This window comes from Rattus norvegicus, chromosome 8, assembly GCF_021556685.1.
Source record: "Rattus norvegicus strain SHRSP/BbbUtx chromosome 8, alternate assembly SHRSP_T2T, whole genome shotgun sequence".
Taxonomy (NCBI): Eukaryota; Metazoa; Chordata; class Mammalia; order Rodentia; family Muridae; genus Rattus; species Rattus norvegicus.
Window position 1 is genome coordinate 122,683,742 of NC_141541.1, and position 24,322 is coordinate 122,708,063.

The following is a 24,322-nucleotide window of genomic DNA, read 5'->3' on the forward strand; positions in this document are numbered from 1 at the left end:
CATTTGAAATGGATATTACTCCATGCCCTTTGCCTGCTGTTCTCTGTGCAACACAGGATAGAGCACATGCCTTTCTCCTTGCCCTTACAGTTATACTTATCTGCTTTTAAAAGAAGTCCATTTTTAGAAGGTAAATTGTGAACCATTAGTTCAAATGCTACACTACTTCCCAAGCTGTGTGCTAAGTTATGACTACTGTGTTGGGAGGATAAGCTCATGAATCTAAGAGAAAGGGCCAGGGCCTGTGGGGAGAGTTTGCAAAGACTCAGAAGTAATGAAGGCCACAGCTCTGCCATCCACCACCCAGAGTGAACTCTGCAGACACACTCATGCTGCAGGCATGGTCCTATGTGAAACACTCAAGTGAAACTCAAGTTACCACAATTTCTAATCTGCTCATGTGGTCAAGAGGCCTTCTAGCTCTGATACAGTCAGAAGTAGAATAAAGAAGGAAGGTGGAGGGAGGGAGGGAGGGAAAGAAGGAGGGAGGAAGGGAAGGAGGGTCGTGAGCACACAAGGTTACCATGTGATTCCCAAGTATACAAAATCAAAAACTTTGGTTCCATTAACACAGAGTGAGAGCTGGGTGAGGCCCGTGACCTCCTGCCCACGTCAGGGTCACAGACACAAGATGGTCACTACGTATCTTACAATGTGGAACTGAGAACTCAAACCCTGAACATGAACAGACACCACTAGGAAAGACTGGAGAGTGCTAAGCTTTCCTCAGTGAAGCCTGCCCATAGCAAACACTGCCATTACCTCAGCTGGGGCTACTCTTAGAAATACACACATGGAATTCAGCAAAACTGACAGGATTAGGTTTGAATATAAGACAATACAAACTGAATTTAAAAAACTATACTATTCCCCTTTTTAAAAATCCAAGGAGAAAATAAGGGAGTAAAACTACCTTACAATGAACAGTATATGATCGCCCCAAAGAAAAACTCATCTTCCTGAACCCGAAAAGCAAACTCCACCTCCTTCACACTGCTGCTTCCCAGATATTTTTCCCAAAGCAAAGGAAGACTAGACTTTCACGCCAACTTCAGACATTCACTCTCATCAGGAAGGAGACGGGAGCACCAGGCAGGGAGTGGTTCAGTAGTCAAGCACTCGCCTAGCATCCCCAAGGCTCTGGGGTCTTCAAGACCATGAAACACCCAAAAGCAACCAATCACAAGACCCCAGTCTCTATGGAAACAAAAGCACAAGAGTCCACGTTAAAGGAAGAGTGTCAAAAGGAATTCAGGGAAGGGGTAAGTTCTGACTGCTTGGCTAATGCAGACAAAGTATCAGGACGCTCAGCTGGAGCCTCCGCCCGCACCTGAGTCTGCTAGGACGCTGCAGTGACCCAAGGTCTGCTCTAAGAGCCGGACCTGCACCAGCCTGAGCTTCAGTAGTTTTGGATCACTGGTTCTGTGACGTGTTCACACAGGAGAGCCCTTCAAGACACAGGAAACCACTTGTACCAAACAAGCTCCGTACAGTGCTAAACATCACAAGTTTATCTCGTGTAAGATACCGTGCTTCCTAAATGTATAAACTAGCACGCGTAAGTCAATATTTTAAATCTCACAAATTTACATTTTAAAACATAGAAAGTGGAAAATTAGATTCACTTGAATAGAAAGACATGAAGAAATTAAATTTAAGAAACACAACCTTTATCCACTGTAAAAATAAAGTATTTTTTCTCCAGACTATATGACAGCACCCAATAGTGTGCTTTCAAAAAGACCTTTTATCTATGACAATTGGGACATTTTAGAAACAGAAAATCCTGTTAAGACCAATCCAAGCTGGTGTGTAAAGTCTACGGGATACTAAGAGCATGCCACATCCAGCTAACACTTATAATAGCAGTAGGGAGGCTTACGCAAGCAGGCGCCTCAACAGTAGTACAAAAGGTACCCCCGTTCTTATAGGACTTCAGCAACAAACCCACAGCACCCATTCTTCCTGAATCTCCACTAGGAGCTGTCACCAAACCACTGCCCCACCTAGTCCAAGTTTCTACGCATGTACACTAACCTATTTCTTAAACTCTTTACCCTATTCCATCAAAGAAGTGAGCTCTAAAAAAAAAAAAAAAAAAAAAAGAGCACAACCCAAGGAAACCGTAAATCACTCACTACATCATAAAATGCTACCACACTGCCATCCTGTGGAAGCATAGTTCCTGGCATTTACTTATTGCTGAAGACCATGCTCCTGGTTAGAAAAATGCCTCTAAAACAACTGGACTTGTTCACATGTACAATTTGTTTTACCCAAAGAAAACTCTAACTAGAGACAGAAATCTATAGAAATCCTAATCTTGTTTCCCTCAAAACACTTGAGTTCCAGTGAATCTGTGGCCGGTGCCATGCTGGGCTCCAGCTGCGCTGAGACCTCAGGCTGACAGAGTGCTTGCTGCTCTCACTTCAGTACCTCACAGATAGGGCGGCACAACACTCTAGGCCATCTTTTATTCAGGAGTGACAGTGCATGCATGTGGAGGTCAGAGAACAACCTAGAGGTATTCACTTTCCTCCTTGAGACAGGGTCTCTCTTGGCTGTTGCATCCCCTAGTGACTGAATTAGGGAGCTGCCAAATCTGCTCCAAATGGGTTCCAGTCACATGGTGCCTATTGCCTTTTCCTCAGACCACGTCTCTGGAGTTTTAAGTTACAACTACTCTTCCTTCTGCAAACTTGGAGAAGGGTCTGGGAATGCACAGCCCATTTACATTAACCCACCATAAGGCCCACCAGCCTTTCTAAGCTATTTCATCTCTTGGGCAGTGTTTAATGGGAATAGCTAACAAAATATCACTCTTCTGTTATACAAGATACAGAAGAGAAAGACCTTATAATCCAATTAGTTGTACCTGACTGCTGACAAATATTAAGCTTGTAAGAATGTTAGAAAGTTCACTTAAAGTCACCTTGCTACTTTGTGAGCACTGGTTACTGAGAATTTTGGTAAATGTTCAGGGTAAAGCATGGTGAGAAGCAGCAACAGCAACAGAGGGCAGAAAACAGGCTCTTCTGACTGGCAGGAATACCTGGATGTGCACAGGCACAGATATGCTCTCTTCTTCCCAGGGCCACTGCTCACAGCGACCAGGTAGAGCATGTCACTGAAACAGACATCTTACAAGCTCCAAACTTGTAAAGGCAGGAAGAAATGTCAGAAACTACTTGAGCAAAGATCATCACACTTTCAAATGGGGAAAAAAAAATCTGCTACTACCTAATAGGGAATTAAGGGTAAGAATCTAGCTTACAACAGTCTATTTACTCCACTTCCAGGGTATCTGATGCCCTCTTCTTACCTCAGTAGGCACAAAGACATGCACATGGCGTAGACATACATGCAGACAAAACAAAACAGGTATGTGCAAAAACAAAAAATTAAAAATAAGTTTAAAATTCTACTTTGGTTTTACAGAAGCAATTCATTAGTTCTGAAGGCTAATGAGACACCATCAGAGCACAAGGAAATTAAGAATACATTGTGTGAACAGGTAAGGGGGAACTCATGAAATATATACAACTCTTCTTTCCCTAAGACAGTCTCACTATGTAGCCCTGGCTGTCCTCAACTCAGAGATCTGCCTGCCTCTGCCTCCAGATTGCTGGGATTAAACAAAGGTGTGTGTGTACCCACCATGCCTGGTTAATTCTTTTAAAAAATGGGATACTGTTAGTCAATCAGTCCTGCAACTATGCAGTAACTATATCTAGTATGTGTTAAAAAGCACAACAGATAAATATCAGCAAACATAATTTACAAATAAAACAGATTTAAAAGGATTTAAACAAAATTGCAATTTTATTTCACTAAAAATCGTTTAGGACTTTCCTTTTTGTTTGGAGAAGGTTGCAATTTTTTACCCCAGGCTAGCGTGAGATTCACTGTGAGCAAGGCAGACGTTGAACGCTGTGCATCCTCCTGCCCCAGTGGTTTTTAAGTGAGCAGAACACCAACTTACCTTAGACAGACCTAAGCACCTGTGTAAACTAGCTTCTACACAGACGTACTCCTGAGCAATTTGACAGGTGCAATGCTAAGACTGGGCTCAACTATGACAGCACTAAAGCCATTTCTCCACTTCATTTGTAGATATAAGGAATCTTTGTGTCTATTAATTGAAGAAGGCAAATTGATCAAAGATTCCTGTTAAGTCACAGTAAGACAGGCCCTTGCTTTATGTAGTTTTAGTCTTCAGACAGAAAGATACTGCTAGGCCTGTCCCTTAAGGAATGAGCGTTCCTGGCTCCCCTGAAAAGCACTTACTGTAACCAACACTAAGGCCTATGAGCAAATGAGAGGCCAAGACAAAGCCTTCAGCACTGCTGTTGGCCCTCTTCATACACCATGAAGGTAACACACAAAACAGATTGTTATCGCTAAAAGGATCAATCTAGGAAGCACCGAAACCACTTTATGCTTTTATAAACAACTCAATCATGCAAGTAATGTATCTAGTTTATAGGACACAAGAGCAATCTCCTATCTTCATAAATCTTTACCTATCACAAATATAAAATCATACATCTTTTTATTATTTCCAAAATTAGTTATGATAGTAACTAAATAATTTAAACAAATGTAATCAGAAAATTGTGCTATGAATATTAAAGTATTATTCTAAATATTATACGGTAATAAAAACCCTATTAGACAATTAAAATATGGGTGTCAGAATTAGTATTACAAACATGACCACTATCCCATGGTGTGCTTGCCCCCTGCCTACAACATAAATTTAGGCTAATTACTGCTATTAGTATGCGCTATTTACTATATTATAAGCTATTTTTAAATTAGGAAAAGTTTCTTACATATTCAAGGCTGGCTTTGAACTTGCTACCCCCCTTACCTCTTAGAACTGAGTATACAGACAAGGCGTCTAATAAGCTTTCCCAATGTCCTGTTACCTACAGAACAAATCACCTCACCTCAAATAACCAATGTAAATCTCAAAAGCAAATAAAAACTGTAATATAGAAACAACTATTTTTTATTCTAAAAATTATTTAATTTTATTTTATGTGTTTTGCCTGAATGCATGTCTATGTGTGCGTGTCAGATCTTGGAGTTACACACAGTTGTGAGCCACCACATGAGTGCTGGGAATTGAACCTGGGTGCTTTAGGAAGACCAGCCAGTGCTCTTAACTGCTGAGCTATTTCTCTCCGGCCTCCAGAAATAATTATTTTAAGTCACTTTGCAAAGTTTAAGCTGTTGTGTCTCTTGTTGAGAGAAGCAACTCCTATACCATGTTTAACTTTGACATTTTCTATCCAAGTTCTCATTAACTTTAACATGAGTGAGATTCTTGTATAAAACAGTATAGGTTTTACATCTCTGCTCTTCTGCAGTTTCATGAACTAACCACATCCCTATATGGAATGTCCTACTATATAATGCTTCTACCCACTGACCCCTCCCTGAGACCTTGGAATAGGTCAGCTCATTAATAAAATCTGGCACAGGTAATGCAGAACCAATCACACAAATTAACTATTTTTATACGTTATGTGAACATATGAGGCTTGTTTTGGGCCTTCTCCCCATCTCCCACTGTTTTTCTATTTGTTTTGCTTTTGGTGACAGGGTCTCATGTAGTCAACATAAAGACAAGTTAAATACAAAAAACCGACTACCGTTTCACGGCAACACTGAGTACATCCCAGAGGTGGAGTCGCTTACCTATGTAGACTCTCTTGCTGTACCTCTGCATCAGGAGCAGCACAAACACATGGAGAGGGATGAGGTTGATGATGAACACATAACCTCCCCACGCAGAGACCTATGGGAAAAGAGAGGCTCAGACACATGCTGCTTCTCTCTCTCACTTCCTAAAGCAAGTATGTCTCATTTGTCACAACAACCTGAACACAAGAGAAAAAATGCTAGGATTTTTGGCAATTTTCCTAGGGTAGATAGATGTACATAACAGTCTTTTTTTTTTTTTATTGATAAGTAAAATAACATAATCTCATGAATCTAGTAAGCTTTTCTACACTCACTGGAGAACAGCTCAAGTTAAATTCGATTCACTAGGAAGGCTAGGACCATCACATAACTGAACTAGCAGAACAGGCTGCCTGGAAATGAGCATCGACCATAAAGTTTTAGAATAAAACATAAGCTTTTATTTCACCTACTTATGATGACCTATTTACCTATTTACTGAAAGATGGGTCACTGAGCTTAAGAATGAGGAATTCTGACACTGGTCAGACTCAACTAAAGGGGCCCTTACATCCCCTGGCCACACTGTGGGCTCTGGACAGAGCTGATTAGCTGAAGATGTAAGACGGATTACAAGTAAGGCTGTGCACGCGCGCACACACACATTTACTGCTTAACCACATGCCGCCGGATATTCCTAACGTTCAAAGGGGCCTGCTTGACTAAGCATAGGTGCAGAACAGTAACTGGGCATTACTACCTCAGAAGACCCCAGAAAACTGATGCACTTATTTACCCTATGAGATTAGTTTCAACAATCAGTTTAAATTATCACGAATTTTCATACAAACAACCACATAGGCTACTGCATTAAAGAGGCAGAAATATAAAAAGCATTATTGAGGGGCTGGGGATTTAGCTCAGTGGTAGAGCGCTTACCTAGGAAGCGCAAGGCCCTGGGTTCGGTCCCCAGCTCCGAAAAAAAGAACCAAAAAAAAAAAAAAAAAGCATTATTGAACCCCAACCTTGAGAAACCTATTTAGAACTTATGAGATAGTTACGGGCTAACAAAGTACACAGGCAATGCCTGGGTAATGACTAAGGAGTTCAGAAATTCTCGAAGTGCAGGCAGATCCATATGCCACGTCGTCTCTGTCCATTACAACGAGGAAAACCCAAAGTCTCAGGTTTGAAAGCAGCCCTGCTCATCCTCTGCATGGCCTTTCACCCTGCGCTTCCCTCCTTCTCTGGCCCAGGGGGCAGACATTTTCATCCCTTTAAGGAAGGGGAAGAGAACACAGTGGGGCAGAGGGCTATCCTCCCCTCCCTTCTGTTTTCTCAGTAACCTCCTCCCCCAGCTCTCCACTGACATTCCTTCTTTAGCGCCCTGACTAGTGGCAGACAGATGATGTCTACTTTTACAACTCATGATCATGTGGCCACTAAACAGTCAATTCCAATAAAGGAAACTAATCGATAGTGAAAAATTTTTAATTATTTGAATGTTAAACAGAAGCTAACTTCATTTAAACATGATACAATGAATGCTCTGTATTTGACAGGTAGTTTCTTGTTCTTTTTTATGCTGTAATCTAATAATATGGGAAAACATATTACTTGTCCATAAAATGAAAAAAAATACATTTAAACACAATTCTAGATGTCATTAAGAAGTTAAACTCTTTTAGAAGTTTAATGTTGTTATTGGTTTACTTGCTGATTATAAACATTGCATTTGAGGACTGAGTATCAGCTCTTCTCAACAAGGGAACCAGGGTAGGGACCAAGAGCAAGAGGGGAATGCAAGGGTGGGGCAGGGCAGACAGGAGGAGGGAATTCGAGGAGCACAAGAGCAGAGTCCACATCCACACTGGGCCGGAGCCCCCACAGGCACAGCTCTTACCATGTAGAAATACGACAAGCAGCAGCACATTGTCCAAAACACAGACCCGGTTTTCACAGACTTCACCTGTAAACAACAAAAGCAAATCCCACTGTAAAATGTAAGAGGTACTGAGTGAGGGCTGAGGCTTGGCTACCCTGACTGAATGAAACAGACCTTTACAATGCTGGACAAGCTGTATTTTAATAATGGATTCTTGGTTAGTTTTAAGTAAAAAGAACAAATAAGGGAAATTACGTGTTCTCATCGTCGGCCATGAGAAGGTCAGTATGGACAGACTGCGGCCTTACATAACTGCGTCCAGTTATCTACATGTTCACACAGCTGACCTGCTAGACTTGTGTATTCTTCATCTGAATTCAGGGTCACATACATGAGTCTAAGCTTCTATTCTGAAAAACTTACTGTTACAATAAGAGCATTTTAAAATAATTAATATTTTAAAATGTATATTGAACTGTCTTCCAGAAGAGCCAATACATAAGTAAATTCTCAGTAAACTGTATTAGAAAGACTATACACAAATAAATCACAGTTCAACCAATCTGTCTTCAAGTACTCATTTCAAATGAGTTTGTTACCCAAAAAAGCAAATCATCAGCATCTTCAAAATAATTGACCCAGACCCAAACACACAGACATGGTCACCTTCAAGATGAATGCCTAAGAGAAGGACAATTCCTAGCACAAAGCCTATATTCAAAAAGGTGTTTCCTGTCTCGTTGTACGAAGAGGCATGTTCAAGAAGCCTAAGTTAATTTCCAGAAAATCCTTTTTTTTTTTTTTTTTGGTTCTTTTTTTCGGAGCTGGGGACTGAACCCAGGACCTTACGCTTCCTAGGCAAGTGCTCTACCACTGAGCTAAATCCCCAACCCCTTCCAGAAAGTCTTTACTTTAACAACAGGTTTTTAATAACACAGTATAGCTAACTCCACATCATGTCTAGACTTTGGTACAAAGTATGAAAACAAATACAAGAGAAGGAAGCAAGGGAGGGGAGGGGAGGAAAGAAAGCATTTCTAGTTCCTTGCTCTCAGTGAGAATAGTGGGGAAAGTTTATTAAAACAATGGCCATTTAAAGCAGGAACTGTTCTATGGCCAGCCCGAGATGATCCACTTGAGGGGTGGTCACCAAGACTGCAGAGGGAGTGGGGTGATGTCATTACACACCCTGTAGAGCTCAGGCCGAGCAACATGTACCAGCGCCCCACTAGGAAGAGCAGCGGCCACCAAGGAGATGGTGAGTGAATGCCCTGAGGAACCAAAGGGGCCTGGAGAGCGATGGGCAGGAAAGCAGAGGACAACCCCAGAATGGCCCTGGAAGGCAATGGTAGCAGCAGAACAAATGGTCAGACAGTCACCACGAACTTGGCAGCAGAAAGCACATCAGGTTAGGGGTCTCAGAAGAACAGGGGGTGTAGGGCCTGCCAGGGATGTAGCTTGCCAACTATGCCACTAGTACCTGGCCTTTCAGTAACCAGGATCCATTGCAGTGACAGCTTTCTACGTTCATCTGATACCCACTGTGCCACAGGCCACCAGCCTTTATCTGTCACCTGCCTACACTCCAGAGTGTTTTGATTCAAACTGGTCCTGGTCTACCAAGACCCTGAGCTCAATGGGCTGAAGGAACCTAGAACTGTCAAGAGTCCCAAGCACCTTCCACAGCACACTTTCTGGGGTACCGTTCCTATTACCACACAGTACCCAGCTTTCCTTTACCTCATCGCCTGTATGTCACAGTTAATATTCCTGTTTATGGAAGTTTCTTTATTTAACTTCCCGTGACTATTTCTTTGCCAGGACAGAGCCAAGATGCCCTATAGTCTATGACAAGAAAATCACAATACACTCCGTAGACTTGTTTTTTCCCTTTAGAGAGAAGGCTGGCGTAATCCTCCAGGTTCTACTGAAGAACTGCTCAGTTTACATTCCATTTGCTTAAATCCCCTCAGGCTGTAAAGCCAACTGGACCATCAAAGAACGAGAAGTCAAAAGTACTCCTCGATGTTCACACAAACTTTACTAGTCTACTCTGATACATAACTGAGTCCTTCTCCACCGGAGGGGGACAGAGATACAAGGTAAGGATTTCCGTCACAGTACAGTTCGAGATCATACTATGCAGCCGGCTGCTGAGCAACTAATGATACAGACTCTGATCGCCAACAGCGAGGGGAGGCAGTGAGAGGTTGGGGAGCGGTGGCTTGGACTGGGGGAAACTACGAGAGGCTTTAGAAGTGGCAGGATTCATACAGAAGTTTACAGATACGATACAATCAAGACCATAGTGGATCTAGGAACAGCAACACAGCTGGAGGGAGTGAAGCTTAAAACTAAGTGCCTGTAAAACATACTCAAGAGAAGGTGAGGAGGAGAGTGATCTGCACCATATGCAAGAGGTGAGGTGCTGGAGAGACTGCTCAGTGGTCACTGCTCTTCTAGAGGACCAGCTTCCCAGCACACACGGAAGCTCACAATCACGTGTAACTTCTAGGTCTAGGTGATCTGATAGCGCCTTCTGGCCTTCACAGGCAGGCAGGCAGGCAGGCAGACCATAATAATAACAGAAGTGGCTTGGCATGGGGAGGGGAAGATGCACGCCACAGAAATGAAGTCAGTGCACACCAGATGGTGTCGCAGGTAAACAGCATGCATTAAGTTCTAAGAAAACAAGACCAGAGTAGGAGAATCTACCTGAAAGAGTATCAAGGTTTTGAAGAGGTGAGCCTTGAGGGACTGCAGTAGGCAGTCATCTCCACTGTTTCAAAGGAAGCAGAGAGGCTGTGGTGGGTGAGGGTGAGACAGGAGAGGCTGTGTACCCAAGCTCCTGAGATGCTTGTAAGGCACAAGGAGAAATTAGAGGTAAGTAAGAGAAGAGCCAGACGTCCTCCATGGGGTCCTTACTTAGAATGGATGAATGGAGACCAGAAGTCCTCCGTGGGGTCCTTACTTAGAATGGATGAATGGAGAGGAGGGGCGATGTTAGAGGAGATCAGCATCTCAGGGCAAGCTACTGGGCCCGAAGTGACGGGCATGCACTCGCGCGCGCGCGCACACACACACACACACACACACACACACACACACACACACACACACACACACACACCAGTTTCCTGAGGAGGGTAGGGTCATGGACGGTCTTGTGGAGACGTGGACGTGATGTTGTCATTTGGTCTTTGACAAGCTGGTACCAAGCTTGATGGAATCATGTGACAGGCTCACCATCCATAGGCACAGCCTCACCATCAGACCTCTGCTTCACTGGCTGAGAAGCTCACAGGACTAAGCTTGAACAGAAAGCTCAGGTGGAAGACAAGTCTCAAGACCAAAGCCGCCGCTCCAGTGGCACAGGACAACGGTACACAAGGTAAGTCACAAGCACAGAGACATTTTTAAACAGTCATAACATTCTGGGTTTATTCATTCAATTCTCAGCTATATGACATTAAATGTGGTTTTGTGTGTGCACAAAGCCCTGGGTTTGATCCCAGTGCTAGAAATAATATTTTCTTCCAAAGCTAAGTGAATTAGAATCTTTTATTAGAGTTAAAAACTGACATGAGACATGTCTGGTTAGAGGGATGTAAGGGCTCAGAGATCATTCACTGAGGAAAAGAGAAAGGAAGGCCCAGAACTAACAATAGCTCAGTGCCAGAGTGCTTGCCAAGCACACATGAGGCCCTAGGTTCAAAACACACACACACACACACACACACACACACACACACACACACACACACACACACACACACACACACATCCGCGCCTGTGTGGAAAACTATCAGAAGACTCAGTTGAAATTTTGAAGGTACTCATCACACCACAGACTAATCAACTGTGTGCTAATGCTTGACCAGAAACTCCACCCAAATCCTTGGCCGACATATTTATTCAGACAGCAGTGATCTTCAGGAAGCTAAATTAGAAAGATTAGAAATAAAAATAACAGTAGATATGTCGCTCTAAAACAGGTTCAGGTTTAGGAATCCAGCATAGCTGAGAATAGTGAACAAAGTTTAGCCCCAACCACACGGCTTCCTCGCCAAGAGTAGGGAGTGTGCACAGACAGAAGGACCAGCCAGCAGACACACGACTAGAATCAACAGAGGTACTGGACTTGGACAACACAGACTTCAGTCAGCTCCAATAAACGACCTTTAATCCCAGCCCTTGAGAGGCAGAGGCTACAGATCTTTGTGAGTTCAAGGCCAGCCAGGTCTAAAGAGTGAGCTCTGGAACAGCCAGCTCTACAGAGAAACTCTGTCTGAAAAACCAAATAAAGCTTTGGGTTTTGTTTTGTTACAATAAAGAGCTTCATATGTATTTTTTTTTTACTCATGTAATAAAAAAACTAGAAGCAATTAGAAATTTGAAGAGTACAAGCATAAATGAACAAGAAAACTTATCAATAAAAAACACCCATTCCAGGGCTGGAGAGATGGCTCAGTGGTTAAGAGCACAGACTGCTCTTCCAGAGGTCCTGAGTTCAATTCCCAGCAACCACATGGTGGCTCACAATCACCTGTAATGGGATCTGATGCCCTCTTCTGGTGTCTGAAGACAGCAACAGTGTACTCACATACATAAAATAAATCTTTTTTAAAAGAAATCACAACTTTTCAAATTTTATGGTGAACAATCCACAGAGCCAGGAACCCGAATAAGCTGACAAGTATAATAAATAAAAAAACAAATTAGACAATGGTCAAAGGACTGAAAGATAAAAACAAAAAACAAAAAAAATTCTGAAGAGGATGAGAAAGAAAAAAAAAAAAAAAACATGGGAAAATGCTTATTAACTACCAGTGATCAAAAAGAGAGCATCAGCCCTAAGAAACTATCATTAAATCCTGAGGGCAGGCTGCGCGGTGTGGTAGTATAGGCCGTGATCTCAGCACTTGGGAGGCAGTGGCAGAAGAATAAGAAGTCCAAGGTCAACCTCAGTCATATAGCAAATTTAAGGCCAGCCTGAGCTACCTGAGATCCATCACAACAGGGCAAAGCAACCAACTGTAAATATGTGTGTATATGCATATGTATACACATATAGTACACAATTATGTCTAGATTTTTAGACTAGTGACACATATACATATATGATAATGGAATAAGAGAGAAACAATAGAGCCACACTGCTAAGATGTACAGCTCGAGGCAGACTGTACTAACTGCAAGATGCACAGGAACCACTATACACAGATTTTTAAAAAACTAAACAACTAAAATGAAAAATAGACACAAGTAGATAGAAAGATGCCATATCAAATACAAATCAAATCACAGAAAAAGAGATGTCAGTGTGAATCAAATTCTAATGAAAAGGCAGACTTGTTTAGGACAGATGAGTAAGACACAACTTCAGTCTTTAGAGAGAACTGTTTGAATTTAAAGCTTCTCCAGGGCCCAGTAATCTTTTGCTGAATGACAAGAAATCAATATAATTGGGGGAGGGAATTAGCCCAGAAGCTAGATAAACTTTAGCCAGGCTAACCAACTCAAAAGGGAGGATACAAAACATCAAAACCAGAAATGAGACATCATACAGACTATACAGGAATTAATTTATGCCAACAAATCAGACAACTGAGGTGAAATAGAAATGGCTCAGAGTGGACACACAACCCTAATTACTCAAGAGAAAAATCAGATCAGACAATGACATTAAAAAACTGATGTAGCTCAGGTCTGGAGAGATGGCTCAGCAGTTAAAGAGCACTGACTGTTCTTCCAGAGGTCCTGAGTTCAAATCTCTGCAAACCACATGGTGGCTCACAACCATCTGAAACGGGATCTGATGCCCTCTTCTGGTGTGTTTAAGAGAGCCACAGTGTACTCATATATACATAAAAATAAATAAATCTAAAAAAAAAACCAACAATAACAAAAAACCCAAAAATCAAACTGATTCAATAATTAAAAATCTTCCAAGGTCCAGTGGTGAGTTCAATGTTACATAAGAGACAATGGCAATTTCATGGACACTTTTTCAGAACATAAAGGAGACAACACTCCCTAGATCATTTGTGAAGCCTTCTGCAAACCTGATATCCCAAAGCAGACAAAAACAATCCAAGAAAACCAGCCAGTCTTCATCACCAATGTAGATATAAAACTAACAAAATGTACATAACACAAACACGACAATATGTATAAGGTTGTGCACTTTTAGCAAATATTTATCTCATGACACAAACTATTTTAACATCTGAAAAAAAAAACAAACCCCAAAACCAAAAAATAACAACAACAACAACAACAACAACAGCAACAACGAGCCCTAATCCAGGAATCTCTTTCTGGGGTAATTCTGAACCTCGGGGAACAGTCAGCAATGTCTGGGGACATGTTTGGTTGTCATAATGTCATAACAGGAAGACCTACAGAGTGTATAAAGGTAGATTAATTATCAAATTTAATACATGACACAGCAAAATTGATCCAACCAAAATATTAATGGTGCAGAGGATAAGAAAACACAACTATAAGAAAGGTCAAGCAATGTGATTAGCTTTAGCAAGAGCCAGAAAACACAGTATATCCACCATTAACTGCCACACTGAAAACCAAGGAAGATTTCACCATAATCAAGCACAGTGACCCTCAGCTACAATCCCATCGCACAGGTACTTCTCTGTGCTTCCACTTAAGTCAGAGCAAGTGGAAGCTTGCTTCTGATTTTCCTTGCCTCTTATGTTCAACACTGTACTTAGATTCTAGTCAGTACAAACCAGGAAGGAAAAGAGTAGATCTACACATTGGAGAGCAAAAGGCAAAGCACCACCTTTGAGCTGCCTGGGGAGAGAGCAGATGAGATGAGCTTGGTATGTTTAAAGTCTGAGGAAATCTTTAGCAAATAAAAGGAAAGTAATGCTTAAGTTTATTACAAGAGACATGGCCAATACATAAGAATTTCTATGTACTATGACATAAGTAGCTAGCAGGCCAATGGGGGAAGCACAGGCCCTAGACCCCTGGAGTAGAACAGACTGAGCAATAAGTCCACCAGTGTCCATCCGTTAGATCAGAACAAAGCCACGATAACCTCTCCCATCACTCCCTTTCTATTAGCAAATTCAACAAGAGGAGGAAAGCAAAAGGAATGCAGACTGGTGAGGATGAGAGAAAGTTGACGTTTTAGAAGATGACAGGACTGTCTAAGGAGCAAAGTTCAAGGAATCAAAACTACTGAAGCCACTAAGTGAACAGACACACAACAGGATACAAATAGCAATTAACACTTAATATCCTTTTAACACAGTACATATATTAGTTCATAAAAATAAATTTAAGAAATGTGTATAGAATGCATATACAGAAAACCAACAAACTATGATGAAAGAAATCAAAAGATTATATAAAAACATTCCATGTTTGTGTTAGGAATGCTCACTATAACCAAATGTTTTTGGTTAAAAACAACAACAACAACAACAACAACAACAAAAATGAATTCAAAAGTCTGTATAGAAAGGCAAAAGACTCAGAAAAGCCAACATGGTATTAGTAAAGAAAACCACAGGGTCGATACTATCTGGATTTTAAGATACAAATTCAAGACAGCCAAAAAGGATCATTAACTATAAATCATATAAATATAAATCAGAAGGTAGGAGGCCAGAGAGATGGCTCAGTGGCCAGGAGCACACACTGCTCTTGCTGAGGCAGCCCTGGCTTCAGCTCCTTAGGACCCCTGGAGGCTCACAACCACCTGCGGACCGGGGGTCTTCCAGCCTCGTATGCCTTTTTATGCCTGTGGTGCACACAGACATGTAGACAAAGACAGACAGACAGACACACACACCAAGTAACTTAAAAATTTTAAATTAAGCTAGAAAATTTCTAGAATACAAAGTAAAATTTAGTTACAACCTAGACACACAGAAAGACAAGTCCCATGCAAGCGTGAGCTGGCCTCTTCCATGATGTCCAGTCAGTTAGAACCCAAGTGAGTCTGTTCTCACCTTTACATGGAGTTCATGCAAACTCAGGTAAAAGGCAGATTACTGCTGTGTGAAGAGAGAGGATGAGAAGCTAATGACTGAAGAGGGATACAAAAGCCAATTCTAAGCGGACCAAGGACCACAATCCAAGACCTAAAACTTTGAAAATGCTAGAGAAAAAAATAGAAAGCACCACCAGATTTAGATAGAATTTCCAACAGCTCAGGAAATAACAAAGAGATGGCATTGGATTATGATTGACTGGTTCAAAATTGTGGTTTCTGCATTGTTGAAATCTGCCATGGTAGTGGAATACAACTTTTCCCAAAAATTCGAGACAGGGTTTTACTATGTAGTTAGTCCTGGATGGTCTGGAACTTGATATATAAACCACATCTTTGCTAGTGACTTATTACTTGATATTTATTTTTAAATTTACCTTATAAAATGGAAAATAATCCTCTCATTCAAATTCAAAATGGGTCATAAACATAATGAACTTGGCTCAGGAATGCCACCAAATACTCACAGAATGGCAGCACAAGACATTTTGCAGAGGGGGACTGAGCCTGTAAGAAGCTGACCTTGGACAAATGAGAGCAGTTGTCCGTCCATGTCAGTCCTCTCACCACTCCCTGAAACTGCCAAGAACTCCACATCAACCAGTCAACAGTTGTTCAGCATTTGAAGCAAAAAAACAGCCTGTGGGGGCTGGGGATTTAGCTCAGCGGTAGAGCGCTTACCTAGGAAGCGCAAGGCCCTGGGTTCGGTCCCCAGCTCCGGAAAAAAAAGAACCAAAAACAAAAAAAAAAACAAACAAACAAACAAAAAAAAAAACAGCATGTGAACCCACTGAAAATCCAAACATTCGTCACTTTGAACTATCACCTTCTTATACAACAATAAACCTATTCTTTGTCAGATCGCTATATCTTCAGCTCAGCCACTGGACCAGAGGCTTCAGAGCACTCCTCAAAGACACCAGAAACCAGTTGCAAATACATGTGGTTGGGGATGGTCTAATCTACCAAAGCCTTCTGAACCCTGGCAAAACCATTGCATCTGAGAAGTGTGCTCAGGAAATGAAGGAGGTGCAAGAAAGCCCAATGCCTATGGCTGGCACTGGCCAAAAGAAAGGGCCAATGATTTCCAAGACAACGCCTCACTCCCCATTGCACAATTAACGCTTTAAAGCTGAACAAACTGAGCTACATTACTGCCTCACACACCACAGTCACCTGACCTCTTTCTCCCATGAGCAGTTTCTCCAGCATCTCCAGAACTTTCTGCAGGAAGATACTTCTAAACCAGAAATCTGCAGAGAACACTTCCCAGCAGTTTGCTAAATCTCAAAGCATGGATGTTTACACTAAAGGAACTTATACTATACAAGCACTTTTATTGGTACAAGGTGCTGACTGTGAAATTTTCTATTTCTTTTTGTCAATAAAGGGATGTTTGAGCCTAATTATAATAATTTAAAATTCAAGGTCCATGGGGGCTAGAGAGATGGCTCAGAGGTTAAAAGCACTGTCTGCTCTCCCAGGTCCTGAGTTCAATTCCCAGCAACCACATGATGGCTCACAACCATCTGTAATGGTATCCGGTGTCCTCTTCTGGCCTGCAAGCATACATGCAGGCAGAATGCTGTACACATAATAAATCTTTAAGAAAAAAAAAACCTCAAGGTTCATACTCACAATTCATTTTGTAGCAGCCGAACAAAAAGCACTATATAGGACAAGAAATAATTATCAAACAGAAGAAAAATCCCTCGGATTGGGAGAAAAATCTCTGCCAGTACTTTATCTAGCAGGGGCCTGATATTCAGGATATATGAGTTCAAAAGAGTCAATACCAACAGGAAAAATATCTGATCAACAAATGAGCAAATGGACAGTTCTCAAAACAAGTACAAATGGCCAATAAAAACAAGAAAAAAAAATGTTCAGTATGTTTAGCCAAAGTGCAAATCAAAATTGCAATGCAATTCCATCTCACCCAGTCAGAATGGCTACTATTACGATTAGATAGCAGTGCCAGGAGGAAACAGGCTAAGGTCACGCAAAAGCCATGGGTGGAACTGCACCACAGCTCTGCAGTGACAATCACGGAAAGATCTCCTGGCTCCTGGCCACCCTTCATTTCACTATGGAGATACTGTAACCAAATCTGTGGTGCTGGAATGTGAACAGAAGCACAGCAGGACAGGTGAGCTCAAAGGTAAAGCCATGCAGCACAGAGAATTTACTTCTGACAAGAATGCTAAGATCATTCTGTTAGAAGTTAAGAGGGTTGTTTCTGAAGGGGCCCAAATACCATAACTAATTATGATTATGAATAAGAAACCAAGCTAGAGAACCCATACTTCCCAATTTCAAAATGTACTACAAAGTTCTGGTGGGTCAAACAGTGGGGTGCTGGCTGGCAGAAGGACAAACACACAGCTCTAGGTAACCTTGGCATGTGTGATCAAATGACTCTGACAAGGTATCAAGACCAATCAAAGGGGGAAAATAGAAATCAGCATGTGACCAAAGAGTGCACATGGAGGAAGCCATGGAGGGGAGGCCCTTGGTTCTGTGGAGGCTTAGTGCCCCAGCATAGGGAGATGTTAGACCTGTGAAGTGGAAGTGGGTGAGTAGGTAGGTTAAGGAGCACCCTCATAGAGGCAGGGGGAGGGAGAATGACATGGGGGTGTTGCAGAGGGGAAACTGGGAAGGGGGATAACATTTGAAATGTGAATAAAAATAAAATAACAAAAAAAAGAAGAAAGAAAAAAAATCAGCATGTGAATTAATACATTTGGACCTTTCTTTAAGTATCATTTATAAAATAATAAATGGAACAACTTCAATATAAAACTTAAAACAACTATGAAATTCTTAAAAGAAGACATAGGGTAAGATCTCACAGTGATGTGTTTTACAGTGATTTCCTGGAAAATAGGAACAAAAGACAATATTGACAATTGAACATTAATTTTTATATATCAAAAAATGCTCATGGGATTAAAAAGGCAGTCCATAAAATGGGAGAACCAAATAGAAATTGTTAATCCATTGAGGGATTAGTTGCATGTATACTTAGAGAACTAATAAAACTCAACTCAAATATGAGAAAAGGACCCTAAGAGGCATTTCTACAAAAAAATTATCCAATTAGCTATGAAACACACAAAGTGCTTCCCACTCATCACTGAAGAAATGCAAACCAGAACCAGTTACACTGCCTTACAGCCCTCAGCATCATTACTAGCACCAGAAAAATTAAGCCAGGCATAAAGGTACACACATAGAACCCCAGCCATCTGGGAGGTACACACACAGAACCCCAGCCATCTGGGAGGTACACACACAGAACCCCAGCCATCTGGGAGGTACACACACAGAACCCCAGCCATCTGGGAGGTACACACACAGAACCCCAGCCATCTGGGAGGTACACACACAGAACCCCAGCCATCTGGGAGGTACACACACAGAACCCCAGCCATCTGGGAGGTACACACACAGAACCCCAGCCATCTGGGAGGTACACACACAGAACCCCAGCCATCTGGGAGGTACACACACAGAACCCCAGCCATCTGGGAGGTACACACACAGAACCCCAGCCATCTGGGAGGTACACACACAGAACCCCAGCCATCTGGGAGGTACACACACAGAACCCCAGCCATCTGGGAGGCTACAGCTGGAATAGTGAGGATTTGAGGTGAGTCTAGATACAGAGTAAGAAACGGTCATAAAAGAACAAGTGCTGGTGAACATACGGAATCATTAAACATCTGCTTACTACTGACTGAAACTGGAAATGGCAGTTATGGAAAATATCAGTGGTCCATAAAAGACTAAAATTTTAACTGTTATACAAGTGTATACTACGAGTTTCTACCTAGTCAACTAGCCAAAGTCAATGAGTAGAATGACTGCATTTTATAAGGCATGAGTTGATGTGGATGGTCACAAAACATAAGTATATACAACATTTCTAAACGGTGACATTTGCTAAGTGTTAGATTCCTGTGTATTTTATCATAAGAAAAAAAGGCTGAAAGAAAAAATATAAAATAGATACATGTGTAACAATTATGCTAAACACAAAACCCAAGACAGTAAGTGTCCTATGTAGTAGGATTTCATTTTGTGAGGTATCAGGCTAGGTAAGTCAATAAATAAAACTAGTCCGATGGCTCAGTGAGATGTCTCAGTGTTAAAAAAACGCTTGCCTTGCAAGCCAGATGATCTAAGTTTGATCTTTAGAACCCCTGCAAAGGTGGGAAGAGAGAATCAATTTCGCAAACTTGTCCTTTGGCCTCTACATGTATGCCCTAGCATACATGAGCCTCCAGACAGCATCATACAAGAGCAGCAAGAAATGAAACTTTACAATGCAGGTGCATGGTTTCCACAGAACACAGAAGAGGAGGTATTAACAAGGGCAGGGCTGAGCTCAAAGCACAATCTTTAGAATGAAATCTTCTGTCTGTAATAGTGATGCCAGCTGCATAAAACTGAATGCAGCAAGGATAAGTGTACTCTTCAAATATTAAAAGGTAGTTGAGATTTCAGTTAGGACATTACTTCTTCAGTAGTTCACACCCACCAGTTAGAAGAAAAAGGAGGATAAAAAAGTACACAGAAGCCAGGAATAGCACGTAACTATGATTCTAGCCCGCGGGAGGCAGAGGCACAGCAGGAGTGTAGGGCCAGTCTCATACAGATCTGTGTGCAACTCTATTGGTAACAGATGCATGTCTGACCTAAAACCTTAGGGCGGAAGGTCCTCGGTGTTAAAAGCAGCTAACATTTAGTGGTACTTACCCATAAGTAGTAAGTGAACTGAAGTGCGAAAATCGCAATGCCTTCGTTATCAAAGGATCCCGCTACCGACCGAGATATGTACCCGGGTACAATAGCAATGAAGCAGGCAGCTAAGAGCCCTGCTCCCTGGTTCCAAAGTTCTCTAGTTAGCAGGAACGTAGATATAGATGTAAGGCCGCTAAAAGTTGGTGCAAGGAACACACATACATCTCTGATGTGAACTGTTATGTTCAATGTATTTAAAATCCAATGAATAAGGCCAGCTGTTATCATCAATCCTGGGTAAACCTAGAGAGAGGGGAAAAGCGAATTTAGTTACATGAAAAAAAAAAGTTCCTGGAAAAAAAGTACTTCTTCCTTTTGTATCTGTAGTTAAGATTGAAAGACCTCTCCCTTTCACATGACACAGAATAAAACCTTTCTGAACTAGACCCAAAGAGCAAACTCATATGGAATATACACTTACAAGAGAACACAGAGACTAGAAAACAAGAGTAATTAAGAATATGCAGTAATCCTTATCTATTAATTACCCCTCTCAGTTCTCAATGCTGCTTATTAGTCATTTATTCTTCAGGAGTGGCATTTTTTAACACTCTAGTCTAGTTCTTATTGTGAATACCTATAAAAAAGAGAAATGATGAATAAAAGTCTCCCCTACTTTTCAATCTGAGATCCTGAAAGTAAATACCCCTAGCTAAGAAGGCCTATTTATTTGGGAACAACAACAACAAAGACTAAGAGAGAGGCTGAAAGCACCATGTTTCAGGTGTTAATGATGGGAGGGAAGGTTACTATCCTGGCACACCCACCCTGATACCAAAATAAAAGCAGCAGACATGAGAAGATTCAGTACTGGGGACATTCACTCTGAAGTATACCTCAGTTAGCAAAATGTCTGTCTGAATCTGCATTTGCAACCGCACCCCAAAGGCTCTTCTTTTTCCCAAGACCAGAGGCCTGAAGTAATGTGACACACTCATTCCTGGCTGCCCTACTTCAATCTGTGTCTCACACCCTCCCAGCCCTCCGCTCTAACCCACTCACTCGTGTTTTCTCCCTAACATTTATTACATTTACTAGCATTGAACACACTTTATAAAACCTTAATTTTAACTGCTCAACTTCACAAGAATACAAGCTCCAGAAGAATAAGAATGTAATTCTCAGCATCAGGGACAATACAGGGGTAGAGTGTGTGTTCAATGTTCAGTGAGTGCAACAACAGGACCTAGGTTGAGAGGAGAAGAGCAGCACAGAAAGTCATTATAATTCTCAGAAAATTCTGTTCCGTTTCACAGTCAATACTAAGTCCTATTGTAGGATTCTGCCAGCAGTACATAAACTTGAAAATGCTTCTCAATATAAGTCCACTTACCCATAATATGGCAGATGGAACTAATGTTAGAAAACCTTCAACATACAAAGTACTACTGGATGAAAAGACTAAAACCAAAGACTCCCGACAGCAAAGGTGTATTCACACTTGGAGCTGGAGAGATGGTTCATTTGGTTAAGAGTGCGTGCTGCTCTCACAGAGAGGACTCAGGTTCAGTTCCCAGCACCTACAACATTAGTTTACCCCTATCTACAACTCCAGCTCCTGTGGTTCCAACTTATCTTCTGACCTCTACAGGCCCTAGGCATGCACAAACACAAATGCATGTCTACATAAATTTAGGATTGAATGTATACGTATTCACACTCTAAGGGAAAAAAGAATACTCTCCAGATGTAAACAAACAAGGGAGTTCAAATTAAGCAGGCATTCATATTCCTAGAATCCACAAGGAAGAAAGCAAAAGAGCCCATGAAAGCAGGTGTCAGATGTACCTTGGAGCCAGAGGTTCAGGGGTTTAACTTGGCCTAGGGGTCAGGGAAACAGCCTAGTTCCCAGCAAAGTCAGATTCTATTTATGAAACTAAACTGGACAATTTCTTCTCATTGATCAGGGAAATAAGGAAGGAACTCTGCCATCCTAAGTAGGAACAAAGACCCACAGAAGGAAGATTGTTCTGAAACTACAGCACCTCAGGATGGTGTTGCACAGACAGCTCAGACGAAGGCCCTGCATCTTCAAGCTGCACACACAGCATGGGCTATCGGCATTTCTTGTAGGCCAGTGCTGGGAGGTGGGGGACGGCATGGTGGGCGGAGGCAGTTGGACACCTGGAGTTTGCTCATCAATCTAGCCCAATTAGAGAGCTCCAGGCCAGTGAGGGACTCTGCTCAAACAACAACAAACCCGAGGAATAGAGCACCCTGGGGACATGTACAGATGACTTCTCATCTCCAAATGTACATGTGCCCCCAGATGTGAATACATGTGCACACACACATGCACCACTCTTTCTAAACACAGAAGGAAGGAGCATGGAGTAAATTAGAAGGCATTTTAGGTTACAATCAAGAATCGAAAACTAAAAGGTCGGAAGTTACACATATTTCCTAACTACAATCCATTTGAAAAATTTAAAAAAGCACTATAAACCCCTCTTTGTTTACAGGCTAAATGCAGTTCTAGGTAGGCCTGGTGCCTCACACCCAGTGTCCCATCATTTGGGAGGCTGAGGCAGAAGGGTTAGTGCTGAATACAAGGCTAGCATGGGCTACAGAGTAAGCATAAAAGAAAACAAAAGCCCACAGCAGAAGGAAATCCTAACAGATTAATGTGGAAGGAAGGATGATGGAAACACCACCCCAGACCCAGGAAGTGCTGCGTGCACGGCAGTGACTGTGACCCACAGAAACCCAGCCTACAGTGAACAGAGAGGCTCAACATCACTAGCGATAGCACAGGCAGTTGGGAAGGAAACATAAAAATAAACTCAACAAATTAGGAAAAAGGAAACGAATCTGAATTAACGATAGAGGAGAGCAGATGTTTATGAGGAGTGATCAAAGGATACAAACTTCCCCAAGAGCTGCCATGCCCCCCGCCCCCTTCTCTATGAGTTCTCCTTACACACTGAACCCTAAGAACCTCCATGTCATCCTTCTGGATCCAGAGCCCTCTACACTACCCATTAAGGTTCAATTATCTACATCTATTTAGAGGCTTGAGGCTGGAAACATTTAATTATTTTGATTTTTCAAAATTTTTATTTCCTTCCCCCAAAAGCTTTAAACTCAATTGCTCTGCAACAAAGTGAAAAAACACAGCCTGGACTTGAGGTAGTTTGTGTCAGCAGATTCTTAATCCAGTCTCTTGACAGATTAAGAAACAGAAAAAGGCGGCAATGTGAGATGTCCCACAAAGAAACTGCCGAAAAGGGGTTGGGGATTTAGCTCAGTGGTAGAGTGCTTGCCTAGCAAGCGCAAGGCCCTGGGTTCGGTCCCCAGCTCCGAAAAAAAAAAAAAAGAAAAAAGAAGAAACTGCCAAAAACAGAGCTGAGCTATTGGGTAATTAGCCACGGCAGATGCATTTGTGAACTACTCCCAGCTTTCAAAGACAACCCCCCCTCCCCCCCGCAGTTGAGGGTTAGTCAGTTTACAGAGGAACAGGTACTTACGGTGCCACCCACGATTCTTCCTAGTGGGTACCATGCTCTTTCATCAAACCAATTTAAGAACTCATAGAACCCATGAGATGCAAGATGATGAGTTGATCTATAGTTAAACCTGGACAAAAGAGGAGAGGAGATGTTATAAGACGGTTAACACGTGCCTGTCTGTATATTCAGTATATGGCTACATGTGTCTCACTCCACAGAATGAACCGTGAAGCCCCTGTGAGCTATTACTACTGTGATTATCAGATGATAAAAGCACCAGTTTTCAAGGTTTAAGGAAAACTGTGATTATCCATTAAACCATAAGCAGGTTATTTTAGCAGACAAAAGTGAAGGGCAAATTACAAGGTAACAAAGTATGAAAAAGTCAAGAAACCAAGAGACACCCTGAGTTCTTACACTCACCATACAGAATCATTAAGTGACACAAGGGACTGGAGGGCA

At 41.9% G+C, this 24,322-nt stretch overlaps 1 protein-coding gene across 1 annotated transcript in view; it reads right to left on the bottom strand.

Moving 5' to 3' along the window:
- Stt3b (STT3 oligosaccharyltransferase complex catalytic subunit B) overlaps positions 1 to 24,322 on the bottom strand; it is a 65,301-nt gene that overhangs the window by 14,613 nt on the left and 26,366 nt on the right. The window contains exons 2-5 of the mRNA NM_001170539.1: positions 23,879 to 23,987; positions 20,367 to 20,654; positions 7,595 to 7,660; positions 5,707 to 5,806 (exon numbers count right to left, since the gene is read on the bottom strand). Of these exons, the coding sequence (NP_001164010.1) occupies positions 5,707 to 5,806; positions 7,595 to 7,660; positions 20,367 to 20,654; positions 23,879 to 23,987 (563 nt within the window). The remainder of the gene's footprint in view (positions 1 to 5,706; positions 5,807 to 7,594; positions 7,661 to 20,366; positions 20,655 to 23,878; positions 23,988 to 24,322) is intronic.